Source organism: Bactrocera oleae, chromosome 2 (genome assembly GCF_042242935.1).
Source record: "Bactrocera oleae isolate idBacOlea1 chromosome 2, idBacOlea1, whole genome shotgun sequence".
In the NCBI taxonomy this organism is placed as follows: domain Eukaryota; kingdom Metazoa; phylum Arthropoda; class Insecta; order Diptera; family Tephritidae; genus Bactrocera; species Bactrocera oleae.
The window spans coordinates 78,485,296-78,502,984 of NC_091536.1; the positions used below are offsets into that span (position 1 = coordinate 78,485,296).

General features: G+C 35.5%; 2 protein-coding genes across 2 annotated transcripts; one reads left to right on the forward strand and one right to left on the reverse strand.

Moving 5' to 3' along the window:
- The first annotated feature begins 77 nt into the window (after positions 1 to 77).
- Epg5 (ectopic P-granules autophagy protein 5) lies at positions 78 to 11,537 on the forward strand. Its single transcript, XM_014230396.3, has 29 exons — positions 78 to 231; positions 289 to 1,100; positions 1,414 to 1,534; positions 1,614 to 1,787; positions 1,853 to 2,164; positions 2,226 to 2,383; positions 2,449 to 2,676; positions 2,737 to 2,960; positions 3,018 to 3,193; positions 3,250 to 4,067; positions 4,121 to 4,264; positions 4,350 to 4,524; positions 4,892 to 5,110; positions 5,181 to 5,356; positions 5,856 to 6,020; positions 6,095 to 6,218; positions 6,289 to 6,584; positions 6,650 to 6,958; positions 7,030 to 7,183; positions 7,243 to 7,446; positions 7,513 to 8,065; positions 8,127 to 8,345; positions 8,409 to 8,581; positions 9,300 to 9,634; positions 9,739 to 10,074; positions 10,137 to 10,511; positions 10,578 to 10,778; positions 10,838 to 10,897; positions 10,958 to 11,537. The coding sequence occupies exons 1-29, from the start codon at positions 205 to 207 to the stop codon at positions 11,205 to 11,207; spliced, it is 7,518 nt and encodes a 2,505-aa protein (XP_014085871.2). The 5' UTR covers positions 78 to 204; the 3' UTR covers positions 11,208 to 11,537.
- A 3,281-nt stretch (positions 11,538 to 14,818) lies between these two features.
- LOC106614565 (uncharacterized) lies at positions 14,819 to 16,109 on the reverse strand. Its single transcript, XM_070105605.1, has one exon. It carries the CDS (start codon positions 15,258 to 15,260, stop codon positions 14,943 to 14,945), a length of 318 nt encoding a protein of 105 aa, XP_069961706.1. The 5' UTR covers positions 15,261 to 16,109; the 3' UTR covers positions 14,819 to 14,942.
- Between the last annotated feature and the right edge of the window lie 1,580 nt (positions 16,110 to 17,689).

Genomic DNA, 17,689 nt, shown 5'->3' on the forward strand with positions numbered 1-17,689 from the left:
TATTGAAAATAACCACCCTGCGGTAATGTGGCATCATCGTTAATAATGACAGTCAGCTGATATGAATTAATATTTTTATTTAATTTTTATATTCGGGGATTTTTTCGCTATCAATGCGAATTTGCGTTTTTGTTCTTTTTCTTCATTGTTGCGCATTAGAATAATATAAATTTATATACGTAAATATAATAGAATAGAAATATAATGGCGACTTTGGAAAAACCGAAAGTGGTAAATAGTAATTACTTCAATGCTTACAAATTTATATATCTAGTTCAAAACTTGCAGAAAACAAAGAAATCAAAATTGATACAGAAACCGGAAATATCCATAAACACCTTAGCTGCGGCGGGGCAGCAGTCAAAAGAAATAAATGAGACTGCAGCTAAGAGCAGTTTGCCTATTGAGGATATAAAATCTGTGGACTTTGATCAGTTTGCAACTACCAGCACACGCAACATTATAAGTCAAGAATGTTGCATAGCTTCTGAATATGTAGAACCGGTTGAAAATTCGCCAACATCCGGCAACACATTGCCGGAACAGATTTCAGTAGCCGAGGAGATTGCTCAAGTAGTTACACCATCTCCAACGGATTTGCATATAACACCAACAGCACCTATTGATGATGACCCAAAAACATTACCAACTCCAATTGCGCCCACAGAGACGTTACCAGTTTTTCAATATCCTAATATTACAACTCTGCAGCATGTTGAAACTAAATCAAATGTGGTGTACAGACCAACAAAGGCAACATCGCCTAAATATTCTTTCACCAACAGTCAATTGCTGCCATTCACGTTAGAGCAACGAAAGCAACTGTACGATTGTCCCGATTTAGACTTAGTGCAGCAGTTCGAATTAGATTTTTTAATGAACTCCTTGTTGGAAACATATGAAAATGATCCTCTTTATGCAGCGCTGCTTGAATACTATAACTTACAAAGTAAGCTTTCTGTTAATATGTATGACGTGGGTAATGCACGAAAATTAGTCACAAATGCACAGAAACAAATTTGGACGGAGGTACCAGTCACAAAGACTTTTTCAGCGGCCTGCGGCGATAGGGTGATAGTAAAGGAGACTGTTACATACAAGTAAGTACAAACGTAAAAGCTGTTAGTAATAAAAAGCACAATTATATATTCTCTTGTAATATATAACACTGTAGATAATTTCTGATAACATTGTTGACTTTATGCCTCCGATATTTATCACGTTGCATATTTTTATTACATATCTAAATATTATACATAGTGTATTTCTTTTGTATACATAATTGAAATTACCCACCACGGTAAATCTGCATTTATATATATAAAAACAAGGAAAAAATTATTTGTGCTAATGTGTCAAAATAAACCCATTAGGAATTTATTCAATGTAATTCGACTATTTTAATTTCAACAGCGTTGCTCAAGTAGATGGCAAAAACCTGGAGAACACTTCCGCCGCATTGAATAATCTTTATGAATTAGTCTGCAACACATATACCACAAATTTAATAACAGCAAAAATAATCAAAGTGAAGGTATTTATGCACTTTTTGTAGATTCAATTAAGAACAAATTAGTACCATAGTGCACTAAACAACCTTTCCCGCTTTACAGATAGATCAAATGGTTGACGACATAATTTCACCCAACTGCCTAGTAAAGCTGGCACAGAAGGAAACAATTACTTTAGAAAAACAGCTCGACCCTTCAGTAATTCCATACGTGGCACATTTACGACGATCTATATCTATTTTATTTAATTTCGTGCGGAAATTGAGTCCAAATAAGGTTTGTATATGCCATTCAACAGCTAACCAATTATTTAAGTATGCCGTTTCCTAATAAAATTTCAGGACTTTTCGAACGATCTAAAAATATGGGTTCGCAAATTGGTTTCATTGCATCTGCTCGTTGCGACTAAAGAGGATCACTGGTTTCTACTATTCAATATACTGCGCTGTCCCAGTGGTGTGGGTGATTGGGCAACTGAACTGCTTCAAATTCCATTTGGAGGCAGCACATCGACTGAAGCAACGACTAGCGCTCGTAATAGCGAGATGCCTCTAAATATCAATTCACCGGAAATGAGTAATTGTATAGCGACATTGCAAATATTGCTGTTACCCATAAAAAAACGCAACGAATACCTGAAAGATTTTGAAAAAGTTAGTAAATACGTTTTTATATGTTTACAATCATTTATCGCAACTAATAATAATTCTAAAGTCTCATAAGGAAATCTCGGATCCTGCACGTGATGAGCGCTGGATTCTTGTTGATTCCGATGGTGAAGACAGTCACAATGCAGCTGGTGAATGCATAGGTTTGAAGGAGAGCGATTTGATTGCCTTTCTCAATCAAATACCTTTTGGAAAAGTATTCATGTTAGTATAAGATTTATCGTAAAATTAACTATTAAGCTAATTTAACGAACGTCTATCTCTTTTAGTTCTGCTTTGAATATTGAACAATTTCTAAATGACTATGTCATTACACCAGATGTCATACTAGCAAACGATGTGCTTCGCGTGATCACATATTTTTCGAATTTGATAGAAATTTTCGGCGAAGGCATGTTGACATACAACACGGAGCGTTACAAGCAACTAGCAAAACGGCTTGGACGGCTTATACGCCATACACTACAATATAGTAGTGACTATTACGACCTATTCATGTAAAGCAAAACTTCAAATTTTAATAATTATAGAAACTAAATTATTAAAACAACTCACAGGCACAACACAATCCCCAAGGATACAAAAACCTGTGAGCGCATATCCGTGGAACTGAATATGCTGTTATTCAAGGCATGTAGCTACATATATCGTTCACGAAATTTGAGTACATGGCAATATTTTTCATCACTGCCTTTCCATTCACTCGACAATGAAATTACATGGCAAATATTTTATTATTTAAATATCGGGTTTCCAACGGAAATGCCAACAGTTCAAATAGGTATTTTGTTTGCTTTTGTTTATTTGAAACGTGTATAACTTTTACACATAATTTTAGATTATAGTGAGCTTATTAACACGCCAGAATTCTGGAAAAAATTCAATGTTGCTAATGCAGATTCATCCGCTGAGGACTTATACTATCTGCTACAGACCTTTTTCGAAATTGCCAACGAACGTGACAGAGCCAAAGATTGGGAGTTAATAAAAATGATTTGTCTGCACATCTTCAATGTGTGTACTCATATAATAATAATATGTGATTTTTCTATAAGAATTTATATTTACAGATTGGCTATGTGAACGTGAACACACGCGAAATTTGCTACAAAACATCACGTGACATGCTTGTTAACTTAACACTCTCCTATGAAGACCTCATCACATGCCTATTATTGCAACTTAAAGTGCGCTTTAACGAAATCGAAAATGGCATCTATCTCATAAAGTCATTGCCATTGGAGAACTGGAAACCTGGCATGGACAGTTTTGAAATTCTATCCAATTGGCTGCTACATTTTGACTATTCATCGCAAGAGAATATGCTTGCGCGCATTGTGATAAGCCATTTGAATTGGGGTTTCGATTATGATGGACGTCTCTTTTTACCGCATAACATACACATACGCATGGCGTGTTTGGTATCCGAAGCGCTGAACAAGCATGCTCCAGAAGTTATTGGTTTATCTGGCATTTCCGAGGGTGTACGGCAAGTTTCAAATCTTATTGACTTATCAATATCATCAAAAGAGCAATTTTCAACCTGGTGTTGGACGATGATATCACTATTGCGTCTGCATTTGATGGATCAAGGTGCTGAGTCGATAAAGCTGACGTTGCGCAACCCCACAGAGCCGCTAATGTTTGTGCCTGAACTGGAGCATATCGAAATGATTTATCAGGGAGTTACAGAGCATAGACCACTATCTGTTTATGTCGCTGTTCTGGTAAGTCTATATGGGCATACAATACCGTTGATTTGTCAGAAAGGACTCGAGCTAATAAAGTTGCTTTTAAACGACTATCGGCATGCAGCTGTTATACGTTGCTTAGAGTTGATAGTTCCACTATTTTTGGAGACACCAGAAACGTTAGCCAATTGTGACAAGTAAGTGGTTGGCTAAACCACTATATATTTGTTATTTAATATTCGCATTTCAGTTTTCATGCAATATTAAATACTTTACTGAGTGCCGATCGCACCTACTTGAAAATGGCAAAAGATATGATCTATCCCAACTCGATTGGTCCTGTACTGCAGCTGCTTGACAATATGATTCATCACCAAATTACCAGTTACACTGAGTGAGTACTTAACACGCACGCGTATATTAATATATATGTAGATTTGTGTTTTTTTTTTTTACTTCATTTACCTTTATATTCGCAGATACGGTCTTTCTACACCACTCAATTTGATAAATGCTTGGTTGAATTTGCTTACCGCGCTCCCCAATTGGCAAAACACCAACGTGGTCTATCTGCTGGACATGATCCTAAGAATTGCCTATCAGTTCTCGGATGCACGCTATCAAGCAGTGGAATTCTTTCACAACTACTTCAAGGTAAATAATTACACTAGATTACAGTCATTTTGCGACTGTGATGTTAGAGGCTGTTACTTGCTAATTTTAGATTGCTTAAACCGAAAATGCTAGTAAGAACTTCCTACCACGTACGATTTTTTGTGTTGTAGTCAAAGGGTGTAGGGGTCAAACCACCACCATTTATTAAAATGGCAAAAATAGCTGTACGTGATGGAAAGTTTTTGAACTCAAATTCGTAATCAGGACACTTCAAATACCCCCACAGATCTCTTAGCACATCAGTCGCAAATATTTCCTTCAGATTTGTTGAGTAATGTCTTTTATGTTAGGGGTTGTTTTTTTTTTTTTTTTTACTGAATAAATAATAAAAATAAATTTCCAAAAGGGCTGTGATGAGTGGAAGGGTATCAGCAAAATGTCTACGCTAAAAACTTTTTTCGGTTCTGTGCAATTGCGCATACCAAAAGTTTCGCCGCTTTATGGCTGGTTGGCGCTGGTTCTGCTGGAGATCGAATTTAAAACGCAGGAGGCTTTTTTTTGGCAAGAATTCCTACGTCAGTTAGCTGTGGTTAATGGTAGGAATTCTCTGGAGGCGGCATTAAAGGTAACTGAACAAGCAGACGCCTTTTTACCAAATATTAGTATAAAACTTTTACTTGAACTATTGCAAACAGAAAACATTTGCGGCATTCAAGATGTCAAATACATTTCCACCACAGTTGCTTGTGATCTATAAATATGCGAATGTGATCGCAGACATGGATATAAGTCACCCTGTATTTCCAATTGTGTGCCAGAAATTTTTCGAATTATATTTGAGTAGAGTGCCCTTGGAGAGCGATGAGTACAGGTGGGTGTTTTATAAATTTTGTATAAATTACTGTGCAACACTACTTTCCGCTGGATATTGGACCAAACCAATTTAATTCGAGAGAAAAATAAGAAAAAAAGCAATTTCTTCGTTTTTCGAAGTTTGTCTCCAAAATCGAAATATTTGTTATTGAATTTCGAAATTGAACTTGTGTCATTAATAAGTCAAATTCGAATCTGCGAAAAAATTAAAAATTTTAAATATCAAAAATATGAGCTCGTCTAATATTTCGACATATAAGCTTCTCCGAAAAAATGTTGTACACCATTGAAATGAGAGGAAAGCGTAAATGGTGCCCATAGTCTTACTTTTTTAGGAACTTAATAAATACTGTCTTCGAAAAAAACTTCGAAAAACAAAAAAATTACTTTTTTTTTACTTAAAACTCTTTTTCTCGAAATTTAACTCGCTTGGACCAATACACAGAAAAATATCGATTTCTTCGTATAGCGTTATATGTACATTGTACAATTTGCAGTTTCGGCGGTGTTTACGGAGTTTCGGATAAATTGTACGAATTCAACGTGCCTTTGATGAAGAAAATTAGCACTAACTTGAAGGCAGCTGACGTTTTCTATGCAAATGAAGCAACTAAGCGTGCGACGGAAGAGAGTTTAAGCATATTCTACAATGATTGTTCGAAGTAAGTTTATTTTCGAAAATTTATTTTCGTGTTATTTTCACACTGTCGATCAAATTGTAACTTTTATAACCTAGAATTATGAAGGCTTATGAGCTATGGCTGCATGAAACCGTTATAAATCAACATTCCAAAGACGATTGTAATTTTCCACCACAATATAATAACGAAAAATTGCGCGAAATCCTAAATGGCAACACTGTATGTATATTTTATAATAAGAATTTATTATAACAAATAAGTAATAATAATTAAATTTTTACTCTTGCAGTCACATTGGACGGAATTTCTCTATTTGCCCGATATACGTAAACTACAAAAGCACCAAGCTCAACAGTGGGCACAGAAATGTCTTCGTTCCAAGGCAATGAAACAGCTACGTACGCCTTTGCCACCCAAAACGCACATTGAACCAGCCGTACGTATCAAACAACAGTTATCATCGTACGATAAGATTTTGAAAGCGCCAAAATATACGAAACCAGTCATTAGTATAAAAAATGAAATTACAAGTCAAACTTTTACAGAGCTCAAAGCGAAACTAAAAACTCTAAACAGCATGGCAACGTAAGGCATTGTTAAAATTATAAACTAGAAGATTTATGTTAATATCAATTCAAAATTTATTTCAGTAAATTTCATTACGATACCAGTAAATTAAATTCCCTAAATCGCAATTATTTGGAGATGGTTACCAAGCTATACAAAATGGTGTCTTACGATGAAATAAAAATTCGAAGCTGCAATTCATTGCTCTTCAATCGGCAATGCAGCAATCCAGCGCGCATCACCACCAAACTTGAACAAATACGCATAGACAGTGCGATAGAGCGAAATATAAATAAATATAAGGAACGACACGACAAAATTATAAATGACATGCTTAAACTGAACGTGGAAGAGTTTGCACGTTGTGTAGAGCAGCTGGGCGGCATTATGCGGTAATATATTATATATAGGTATAATACCATATATCGTACAATATTAAAGTATATATGAATTATATTTCCAGCTTACTGATTGCTAACAATTCGGTGCAGCGTGCTACTGTTGTCACCAATACAGGCATACATTTCTTCTATACTGTCGTGGAAAATCTGACTGATGTTACAATGAAATTCCAGCCGACTAATGATTTATACAGTCAGCTTTTATACGAGCTGAATGTAAGTGGTATAAGTTTCTGTGAAACACTCTTTAATTTACCGTTATTCGCTTCCTTCAGATATTTCTGCATGAGCACCAAGAGAAGGAGGGTCTTAATATTTTGAAACTAGCACTAAAACGTGCTGATCTAACAAAGCAGCTGGCAGCTGCATTTGCCCCATATCGCACAACGCCGCAAATTTTTTTGAAAATGTACCAATTCTTGGTTGAATCATACTTGAAATGCTGTGATACAAAGATCCTCTTTGTGCTCTTATCAAAAGTAAATATTTATTGTTCGAAAATAATATTCCAACTCTTGTAATACGCACTTACATGCCACTTACAGTTTGATTTGGTAACCTGGCTTGACAATTTCCAACCGAAACTTGGCGATATAAACCAGTTATTGCAACTTGTACTGCAAGGACTCGAATCCTGGTCCCAACCCGATTCCTGCCTCCTTCAGGATCAATTCCGCCGTCATTTGATACACGTCTTCGATTATGATTTTCCACAACATTATGGCGAAGTTTTGCAAATGGTTTTGGATCGAATATCGGAGCAAAAATTAATGCCAGTTGTGTTGTTGGATTTATTAAACTCGCTATTGGCGCGCTTCAATTGTAAACTTATGTCTATTGACGCAAAAATCGATGAAGTCGTTGAAATTTCAATAGATTTTGCGCGGCGTCAAAATCTTTTCAATTTAAAAGCAGCAACAGATACTGTACTGTTATTTGCGCGTCACTTCCAGAAGGAGCGTTTGCATCACGGCCTGCACGGTTTATATCCAAAGCATAAAGACTATTGTAATCCATTGGCAATGTGGTTTTCATGCATGGGCCATATTGTTGTGGTAACAGCCATTAACACTTTTCAAGATAAGCTGGCGGATCAAAGTGATTGTTTAGAATATATTAAGAAATATATATTTTGTATTATTAATTCTGTTTATTACAGTTAGCGATGTCGTTTTCGGCTCAATTATTGAACTATATTCACCCTGGCTGGTGCCATACACAGAGGAGACGCTACAGCATTCGACAGCGAATTGGATACGCCAACTGACAGTTAAAGATAAAATATTGTTGCCTTGGAGTGAGCAGCATGCAAACAAAAGTAAAATTGTGATCAAATCCTTAATAGACATTTTAGGTTTCATGCTAGACAATCTACCAGGTAAGCTTTATACATCATTCTAGTATTTGATATAGCGCATTTATTATTTTATATGTATTACAGTTTCTCACGTGGCACTCTCCCATATGTTTAGCTGGTATGTGCATCATTTCGCCATTCCAAAACTGGATTTTTATATTTACGCGAACATACACGAGGGTATGGGTGCATTGCCCTGGGAACGATTTAAACCACAGCCATCACAAATAGATTTGTTCCATGAAAACCTACAAAAAGTAAGCATAACATAATTTTTATTCACCAAATTCAAGTAGCTTAAGAGTATCAATAAGATTTATCATTAAATAAATAGTAAACAAGAAAAAAACGGTCACACCGAAGATATAATACACTTCACAGGTGCATTTCTTATGACACCAAAGTGTAAAAAATATCTTTAACTTGATTTAGATCGGCAAGTTTGTATGACAACCATATACTTTAGTAATCTGAGCTGCACAATTTGTTTGGAGATTGTCTCGCTGCCTCTGATAATAATTTATGCTAAATTTCGTCAAATTTAGATCGATCAATTTGTAGTGCAACTATATTTTATAGTTTTACGATCTAAGCAATATGTTCGAAGTTTGTAGCGTTGCCTTAGACAATAATCCATGGCAAATTTCGCCAAAATATTGTCAAATAAAAAAAGGTTTCTAAACAAGGACTTGATTTTAATCGCTCACTTTGTATAGCTGTATCCTATAGTGGTCCGATATCGGAGATTCCAACAAATGAGCAACTTTCAGATGAGAAAAGAACGTGTGCAAAGTTTCAAATCGATATCTCAAAACCTGAGGGACATGGCTAAATCGACCTAGCTCGTCACACTGATTATTTATATTTATACTTTATCCAGCGATTTATTTTGGGTGTTACAAACTTCGTGACAAATATAATACACTCTGTTCAGAATATAACAATAATATTGTTCACATTTCTTCATTGATTTAGATCGCACTCTCCACACATGCTATGATGGGACACATATTTATACGCATCAATTGGATTGCGTGGTTCGAGGAAGCATATCCAACGATACCAAGCAGTATGCGAGCTGAAGTTATTTCACGACTGTTTACGGTGTTCGTGAAAATTTCCTTCGAACCAAACATACACATAAACATAAATACAAGTAAAATATTAGAGGATGCCATTAGGTTTCCTTGGTATATGGTGAGCTATGCAGAGCTGGAAAGCCTTTACAAATGGTTTATTACCACAATAGACTACCCCATCATACTGCAAATGCCAACGGAAACGAATTACGCTGACAGAGCTGTGTTAGAGTAAGTTTTTTATTTATATTTTTTTTTTTAATTTTTACAAAGAAAATTGTATGCTTCGTTTTTTTTTTTTAATTATTTGCCATGTATTTTTATTCATACCGTAGCTTACTGCGTCTCAGCTGCGCGCTGATGCCTGAGCAGGCCACATCCTGGGAAGCCATTATGCAGCCTATAAATTATGCTACGGCCAAGCGCATACTCTACACACGCAATTACATTGTTTTGTTATGTCTAACGGTAAAAAAACATCCGAAGCTCATGAACACGAAAGAAGGCATGAATGCAATGAATGCAGCATTCACCGAACTGCTTAACACACTTGATAGAGCTGTGCGTGCGACTGCCGGCAGCAAAACCATCGATGAACAAAAACGCGAAGCCTTAAATCTTATGGTGGAAATAATGGTGCCTATGCAGACGCAACGGTTGGAGACATCAAAGTAATTAGCTTATTTAGCAAAACAGTCAATCGACCTAAACACACCACTTGCTATATTTTCAGCCAACTAGTGGACATATTGATCCAGTGGCAGGCGCAATGCGAGTCCGGTAATTTCCTACTTTGCAGCACACTGAACGCTATTGGTCATATGAAAACCTTTGTTACCGGCACTTATCCACTTTTGGAATCCACCATTGCGCATTACTTCCGCACATCAACGGAGTCACAAGATTGGCACACACCCACGTGGAAAGCGCTGTGCCAGATATTGGAAACATCTTGCAGTAAAATGGACTTGATGCCTATCTTGCGTGGTCCATTCTTTTTAACGCTCCACATGTTCTTCATTCATAAAATGGAACAGATTACAAATATCGGTGATAAAATTACTTTTCTGCAGGATGTGTGCCAGTTGGTGGAGGGCTGTAAAACGAAGTAAGTTCGAAAGAACTACTTACAAATACTTTTGGAAACTCTATAATTGCGTTTTTCACTATCCAGTCCATACACAGAGCCACGTTTAGCGCTGGTTTGGTGTGCAATCATTTCGCGTGGTTGCCAGATACTTTGTGAGACGCAAAATGTAAAGAAAGTATTGTTTATGTTCGCCTCCTACATGTGCCTGACCTCTACACAATCCGAGGGGTGGGGTGACACGCTGCTGGGCGCTATTGGTTTGAAGACTGACGTTGTGACGAATAAGTATGCATAATTTTCTAATTTCTTTATAAACCATTTAACGTAGAATATTATTTTTTAAGGCGCAAAGCACTCGCCCGTTGCCTAGCCTGCGTTCTGTATTCCTTATTTCCACATACAAGGTAAAGTACCAAAGTATCTGCTGTAAAAATCCGAACTCTTATAACTAGCTATTCTTTTAGATCCACTGGTCCATATCCAAGTGCCGAATTCGAACTCTCGTTACATGAATTAACGGTGCTATTGTCTAATAAGAAATTCGCGGATATAAAACAGCAAATTATAACGGCAATCGGCATTATCAAAGAAGAGAGTACTCCTGCCTTACGAGATGTACCGCAAATAGTTTTCCGTCTCATCGGTATATTTTATAACAGTGTTTTTATTCCAACTGTTCCTGAACTATGGGATTTTGACCCTAGGTTTACCTAAATCCTTTCAGAAATATTTAGTTATTAATATTTCGTGATTTACGTAAACACACATATTTACATATATGCATACATACGTATTTTTATACATCATATTCTTCATTTTAATTGGTACAATATAGTTTTAATCAAAGTACTGCTTAAAGTCATAATAAAAAATTATTTTTACAACAAAAATAAATAAAAGTCTTAATTTGAATGGCAGCTATATGCTATAGTGGTTCGATCTGAATAATATGTTCGGAGATTGTAGCGAAAAACTTCTTGGAGAGAAAAGGACGTATTCCATTATAGCACATAGCTGACATACAAACTGAACAATCAAAATAAAGTTCTTGCATGGAAACTTATTTTGTGAAGGGTATTATAGCTTAAATGCAGTTGGAGTTAAAGTTTTTTTTTCTTGTTTTTTTTTTTTTATTTATTCACCACTTTGGTTGACCTTAAACTTGCACCAATTAATTTGTTATTATTTTTTACCATTTACCATTCTATAAATATTAAGCATAAGTATTGCACACACGTAAATGTATTGGTTGGAGTAAGTACGCCTCCGCTGCGAAATATGTATACACCGGTACTAGGGCTAATACAATTATTCGAATAACCTGAAAACCGATTATTCGAATATCCGGTTTGTAACCGTTGAAACTTAACCGAATAATATTGCGACTGTTCGAATAGTTGCTCTTTAGCGAGTATTTGAATAAATGAAAATTGTTTGAAACCCAACAACATTTGATTTGTGCACAAAATTTTATTATTGAATGTTTCACTTTTTTCAATAAAAATAAGAAAATGAATGAACGCTTACTATTCGCATAGTCCATAACGAACGGTTAACCGAAAAGTCAAAAATGAGCGGTTAATCGAATAATCGACACCTACGACTCTTCGGTTAGTACAAGCCGAATATTATTATTCGAATAATGCCCTATCCGCTTAATCCGATTAGTCGAATATCAAGAGCTCTAATATATTCTTCTTCTCCTGTGCCAAATATATTTTTTCTCAAACTTTTTTTATTTGTACTAAATTTGTATCACCGGCCTTCCTATTGGAAATAATATGGTCTAAAATTAAAATGTTGTGAATTAAAACTATAGTTACCTAAAATTACTACTAGTAGTTTCAAAATTATCTAATAGAAAGAACTAATACTAAACTAATAAAAAGAGACCGATTAGATATTAGATCGCTTTTGTATAAAACTACACGCGTTGTGCATAACTCAATTATTTCATTGTTTGACATTGTTTGATTTTTCAGCTCAAGAACCACACATGGCATATGTCTGTAATTACAACAACGTCAAACGCATTTCACCTGAATATTTGCGGAACTAAATATTTAGACGTTGACCATTTATGCAAAAAACCGTTAAATTTTCCTAGCATTTAACATATTTTACAAGTCACTACTAACAAAGCTACATAAATGACGAAATTGGTGAATACACATACAAAATTGTATTTTTGTTCAGTTGTGTTCTGCGCCGTCAATTCGTAATCATTTAGTTGATTTAAATTGTTTATCTTTTTTGGTTTTTGGATTAGCACAGCAAGTGGGCCGCACCATTTCGTAATATGCATCACACGTTTCGTTTGGTATAGTTGCGCATGCGCGAAGCCAATAAATGGGCAAATGCTAAACGGGCCCCCAAAAAAAAAACATACAGTTGATCATGTATGTATTGTTGTATTTCAGTAATTATTTTTTATAATTTATTGTACTTTTTTTGTTGTAATAATTATTATTTGTTTTTAATTTTTGTTCAAATATTTATTAAGTTTCTTAAAACGACAAGTTTTTGTGTATAGGTATGTATATAAATTATCTTTACGGTCCCTGTGGTTGGAACGGCTGATTCGGGAAGACTCTTTTATGTAATAATGGCTCGAATATACCGAATATATTGTATATATATAGTTCTAGCACGCAGCACAGTGTATTTGCAATCAGAAGCGAATGAAGTTTTTTAGTGATTTTAAATATTTTTTTTTTTGGTTTTATTTTCTACAAATTTTATTGCAATTATATTTTATATTAATTAAATATTCTGTTATATGTTTATTTTAAAAATACAAAAAACAGTCCACACCACCGGTTTGTGTATAAGAAGACACGTTTTCGCTTTTTTGTAACAAATTTGCTTAATTTAACCAGAATCGTAAATCTTTAATTACTTACGTGTAGATATAAAATGCCGTACGTAAGTATAACGACGACTTATAAGTGTAACATTTTATTTTTATTATTATTATTTTTTTTGTTTGCCCTTTGCTATGAGTAATACACTTTAAACGCAGATGAACTTTTGTAAAATTTTCCCATTCCAAGTATTTAAATGACAAATATATGGTTTCAGATATAAAGCCGGAGCAACCCAATAAGACACATACCAGGCAGGTTGAAAAGTTCGTATCACGAGAACACGTGAATTGATCGCATACATACATACGTAATTTGACCCGGACTGAAATAAAAAATTGTCACATATGTTAATACAAATTTTTAATATCGCCTTCAAAGTAGGCTCCTGAGCTATTGTAATACAAGCATGTGAACGCTTAATCTAATTTTCCAACCAAACGTTATAAGCCTCGGCTGGGTCGTCCTTTAATGCCTACAACGAATTTTGGGTTTTTCGGTGTCGGTTCGGTGTCATACTCATAAGCCCACGTTTCGTCACTAGCAATGATTGGTTTAATGAATGTATGGTTCTCAGTTACGTTGTCAAGCATCTCTTTTGCGATCTCTACTTAATGTCAATTTTGCAACAGATTTAGGTATTTTGCCACAAGCTTAGCATTGACACGCTTTATACCCAAAACATTAAGCAAAATATCTTGAGTCGATCCATAAGAGATGTTGAGATCATCTGCTAACTCTCTGATGTCAAGACGACGATTTTCAAACACTATTTAAATTTTTCGAAGCTATCGTCATTAACAGCGATGGTTGGACGCTCGCATGAGAAAAGTTTTCGATGATTTCACAATCTTCACTGAATGCTTCGTGGCACCCAAACGCTTGTGTTAGTAATAAAGTATACTCCCCAAAACCCTTCTGCAATATTTTCAACGATTTCGTAGCCGTTAGTCCATTGGAAACACAAAATTTCAAGCAAACTCGTTGTATATTTTTTATAGTTAAAACACTTTCCGCGTCGGGCACAAACAACTGCCAAATAAACACTACATAAATTGACATAGAGTGATCAAACTACCCAACTAGGAAAGTTTTTTCTCGATTATATTTCCGCATCAAATTTTATTATACTATCATTTTTTTCATAGCAGAAATACATTCGAAGGTTTCACAAATATTTTTAGTATTTTTCAAAAACGCTTGGTTTTCAATGAAGCCGTTGTTATTGTTTTCTAATTATGTTGTGATTTTTTAGGCAATTAGTCTAGATTTCACATACATAATACATATATAATATTTATACTCATCTAAATATAGGTACGAATGTTGTCTATAAATATGATTATTTCCGGTTATAAAAATTTCAAAGTAAATAGGACACATGTATATGTGGGTCATACTTGTATATTAACACAATAAACATAAGGCACAGATAACCTCATTCAATAAATCACAGCAAAATTATAGAATATATATAAATAAATATATTTATTATCAAACAGAATGCACGTTTTTTTTCTTAATACAGAATTTCTATATCACAAGACACAATCTATTTCGTTTTTCTATCTATTATACTGCACGCTCATCCGATCGGGTTGAACGGTTGTCCTGGATACGGCCTCGCGCCCACAAATGCATATGGTTGCGGATTGACTACGCGCGCTATATCGCTAAAGGTGCGTCCGGTGCGACGATTGTTGCCACGCCTATCCCGTCCATACTGATCGTAGCCATGCGCACTGTAAGCGCCGCCGTAGTAACCATAATCAGCGCCATAATAGCCGCTAACCCCTTGCTGATAACCCTTAATGGCCTTCGCGAGGGGCCATGAGAAACCGGAACAAATTTCCGCAACATTCGCCAAAAGTATACACAACACTGTAAACAACAACAGCTTCATATTTACTTTGTTTTTATTTAGTTATTGATTATTGCTTAAGTGTATCAACCGGCTAGCAGTAGTACTTTTCAAGATCACAGCAGCTTCTCGACTATCAACTAGCGTAGAATGTCGCAGCTTATTTATATGGGTATTAAGGAATTAGCGCTGTGCAGCACTAATCACTGATGTGGTTTAAATCTGATTGTTCAAGCCGTTAATGCAATTATTTATTATTATTTTTCCTTATTGCTCTTCACTTTCAACGTGTATTGTGGGCATTCAGAAATTGTTAATAAATTTTTAAGAAAAATTCACTACAAGCACATTTTTTGCCGTATTTGGTTAGTGCTGCTTATTCTCGTCTCGGGATCCACACAATCTATTGGCGCACACCTAGGCATGTAAGTTATGTGTAATTTTCAAAATTCACATTTCCATACGCGAATGAACCGACACACATACATAGGTGCATATATGTATATATATATATATATATATGTATGTATGTATGTATGTACTTCACTTAGTAGACAGCTAACAATCCTCTTTTGTATTATTTAAATGTTTGCTTATGGCACTTGGCCAACTGCTGCCTGACCACAGCCCAGTCAATGTGCTTGCGAAGCCATCAACAAAGTGCGAAAGGTAAAAAAAACCACCGACGTAGTACGCGTACTCACCACTACAAGCATTTTAGACGCGCCTCATTAGCTGCATGTCTCTTGATCTCACAATTGAAATAATTCTGTACTTCACAAACATAATTACAACTGTAGTCGCAGAATTTATCATCAGGATGCCGGCTATCGGCACTATCCATTATATGTATTCTAATCACGTGAGCCATCATACGAGCTCGTAGCAATTGTACGCCGATGGTATGAGTACGCGTTTATCACTCTTCAAGCGAAAGAATGAAAATAAAAGTACCTTATCTTCACTTTTGACTTTGAACTTCTTTGAACACAAATGTATACACAGCTACATACATACAATCGTAGGTGTAAAAAAAAAAGTCGTTGCGCTTGCGCACTTACTCAGTCGAACGGAAGCGTGAGCGCGCCACCAACAGATGTCAGACTTTCGAGCGCGCTTGCGTGTTTATTTTTATATGTACTTAACTAAAGTTTTCTCAAATCTTCGCTTTAACAGAGCATTACGGCAAAGGTAACGGAAAGCAGAAAGCGTCTGCTGATTCTGATGTTTGTATGTATGTTTGTGTCAATGATTTGTGAATTTTTCGCATGTCTTGGCGGATTTCCTAAGAGTTTATTGACATTAGCGTACTCATTGTTCAGCCAACTCACGGCATGGTAGGCAACTTAGGTACGCGGTACGTTTATATATGCATATACGAGTATATGTATGGTATATGCATTTATGCCGGTTGTTGCCGGTTGTGCTGATTCCAGAATGTAAACTTATTCATAAATAATGCACCTGCTACTAAAATCTAAAATATAGTTATTAAATAGGATATACATATATGTATTGTAAGTGTATTTTTATGTATAATATAATGTATATGTATATATGGATACATTATATGTTCATACATATTTGCAATAAAAAAGCGCATACGCACATGCGCAATAAGAATACCTATATGGTCAACAAGAAATTATCTCATTCAATAAAGATAAGTTTAGAATTGCACAGGTACCTATGTAATGCATGTACAGTGAAGCGTACTTAAAGTGAGTAATCTATTTCACAGTTTTTCTACATCATTGAAGCCTCTCAAAACAACTTTTTTTCATATAGGAAATACACTCAGAAAAGTACCGAAAAGATTTAAGCCAACCGCAATCTTCCATTCAAATCCACGCTATACTTACATCCCAATTACAAATGGCAACTAGCACCAGTATAGCTGCCGTTAGTGTACCGTGCTTCAAACTTTACTTTTACATATTATGAATTTCTTTCGTTTTTTATCATTTCCAAAGGCTTATGCACTAGTCTAAACGCAATTTTGTAATATTTTCTTTACTTCGCTGCATAATTTGTATACAATGCACACGGTATATTAAGCTTGCGATGAAGTTTGTAACACCCAGAAAGAAACGTCGGAGACTCTATAAAATATATACAAATATAAATGTTTAACATGACGAGCTGAGTCGATTTAGCCATGTCGGTCTGTCTGCCTGTATATAAGTGAACTAGTCCCTAAGGTTTTCAGATGTCGAAATAAAATTTTGCACACGTCCTTTTCTCCTCAAGGAGCTGCTCATTTCTCGAAACCACCGATGTCGGACCACTATACATATAGCTGCCTTACAAATTGAACCATTAAAATCAGGTTCTGGAAAGTTTATTTATTTGAAAAGATATCTGCACGAAACTTGGCATGGATTATTGTCTAAAGCAACGCTACAATTTCCTAACATGTTTTTCAGATCGGACTACTATAGCATGTAGTTGCCACCTCAGAACGGTATTAT

Excerpts from the sequence above, each read along its gene's own strand:
- LOC106614565 (XM_070105605.1), bottom strand. The coding sequence starts at position 15,260 with ATGAAGCTGTTGTTGTTTACAGTGTTGTGTATACTTTTGGCGAATGTT.
- Epg5 (XM_014230396.3), top strand. The coding sequence starts at position 205 with ATGGCGACTTTGGAAAAACCGAAAGTG. Across the intron at positions 2,165-2,225 it reads ACCTGAAAGATTTTGAAAAA|TCTCATAAGGAAATCTCGGA; the intron begins GTTAGTAAATAC and ends ATAATTCTAAAG. Across the intron at positions 3,194-3,249 it reads TTTGTCTGCACATCTTCAAT|ATTGGCTATGTGAACGTGAA; the intron begins GTGTGTACTCAT and ends TTATATTTACAG.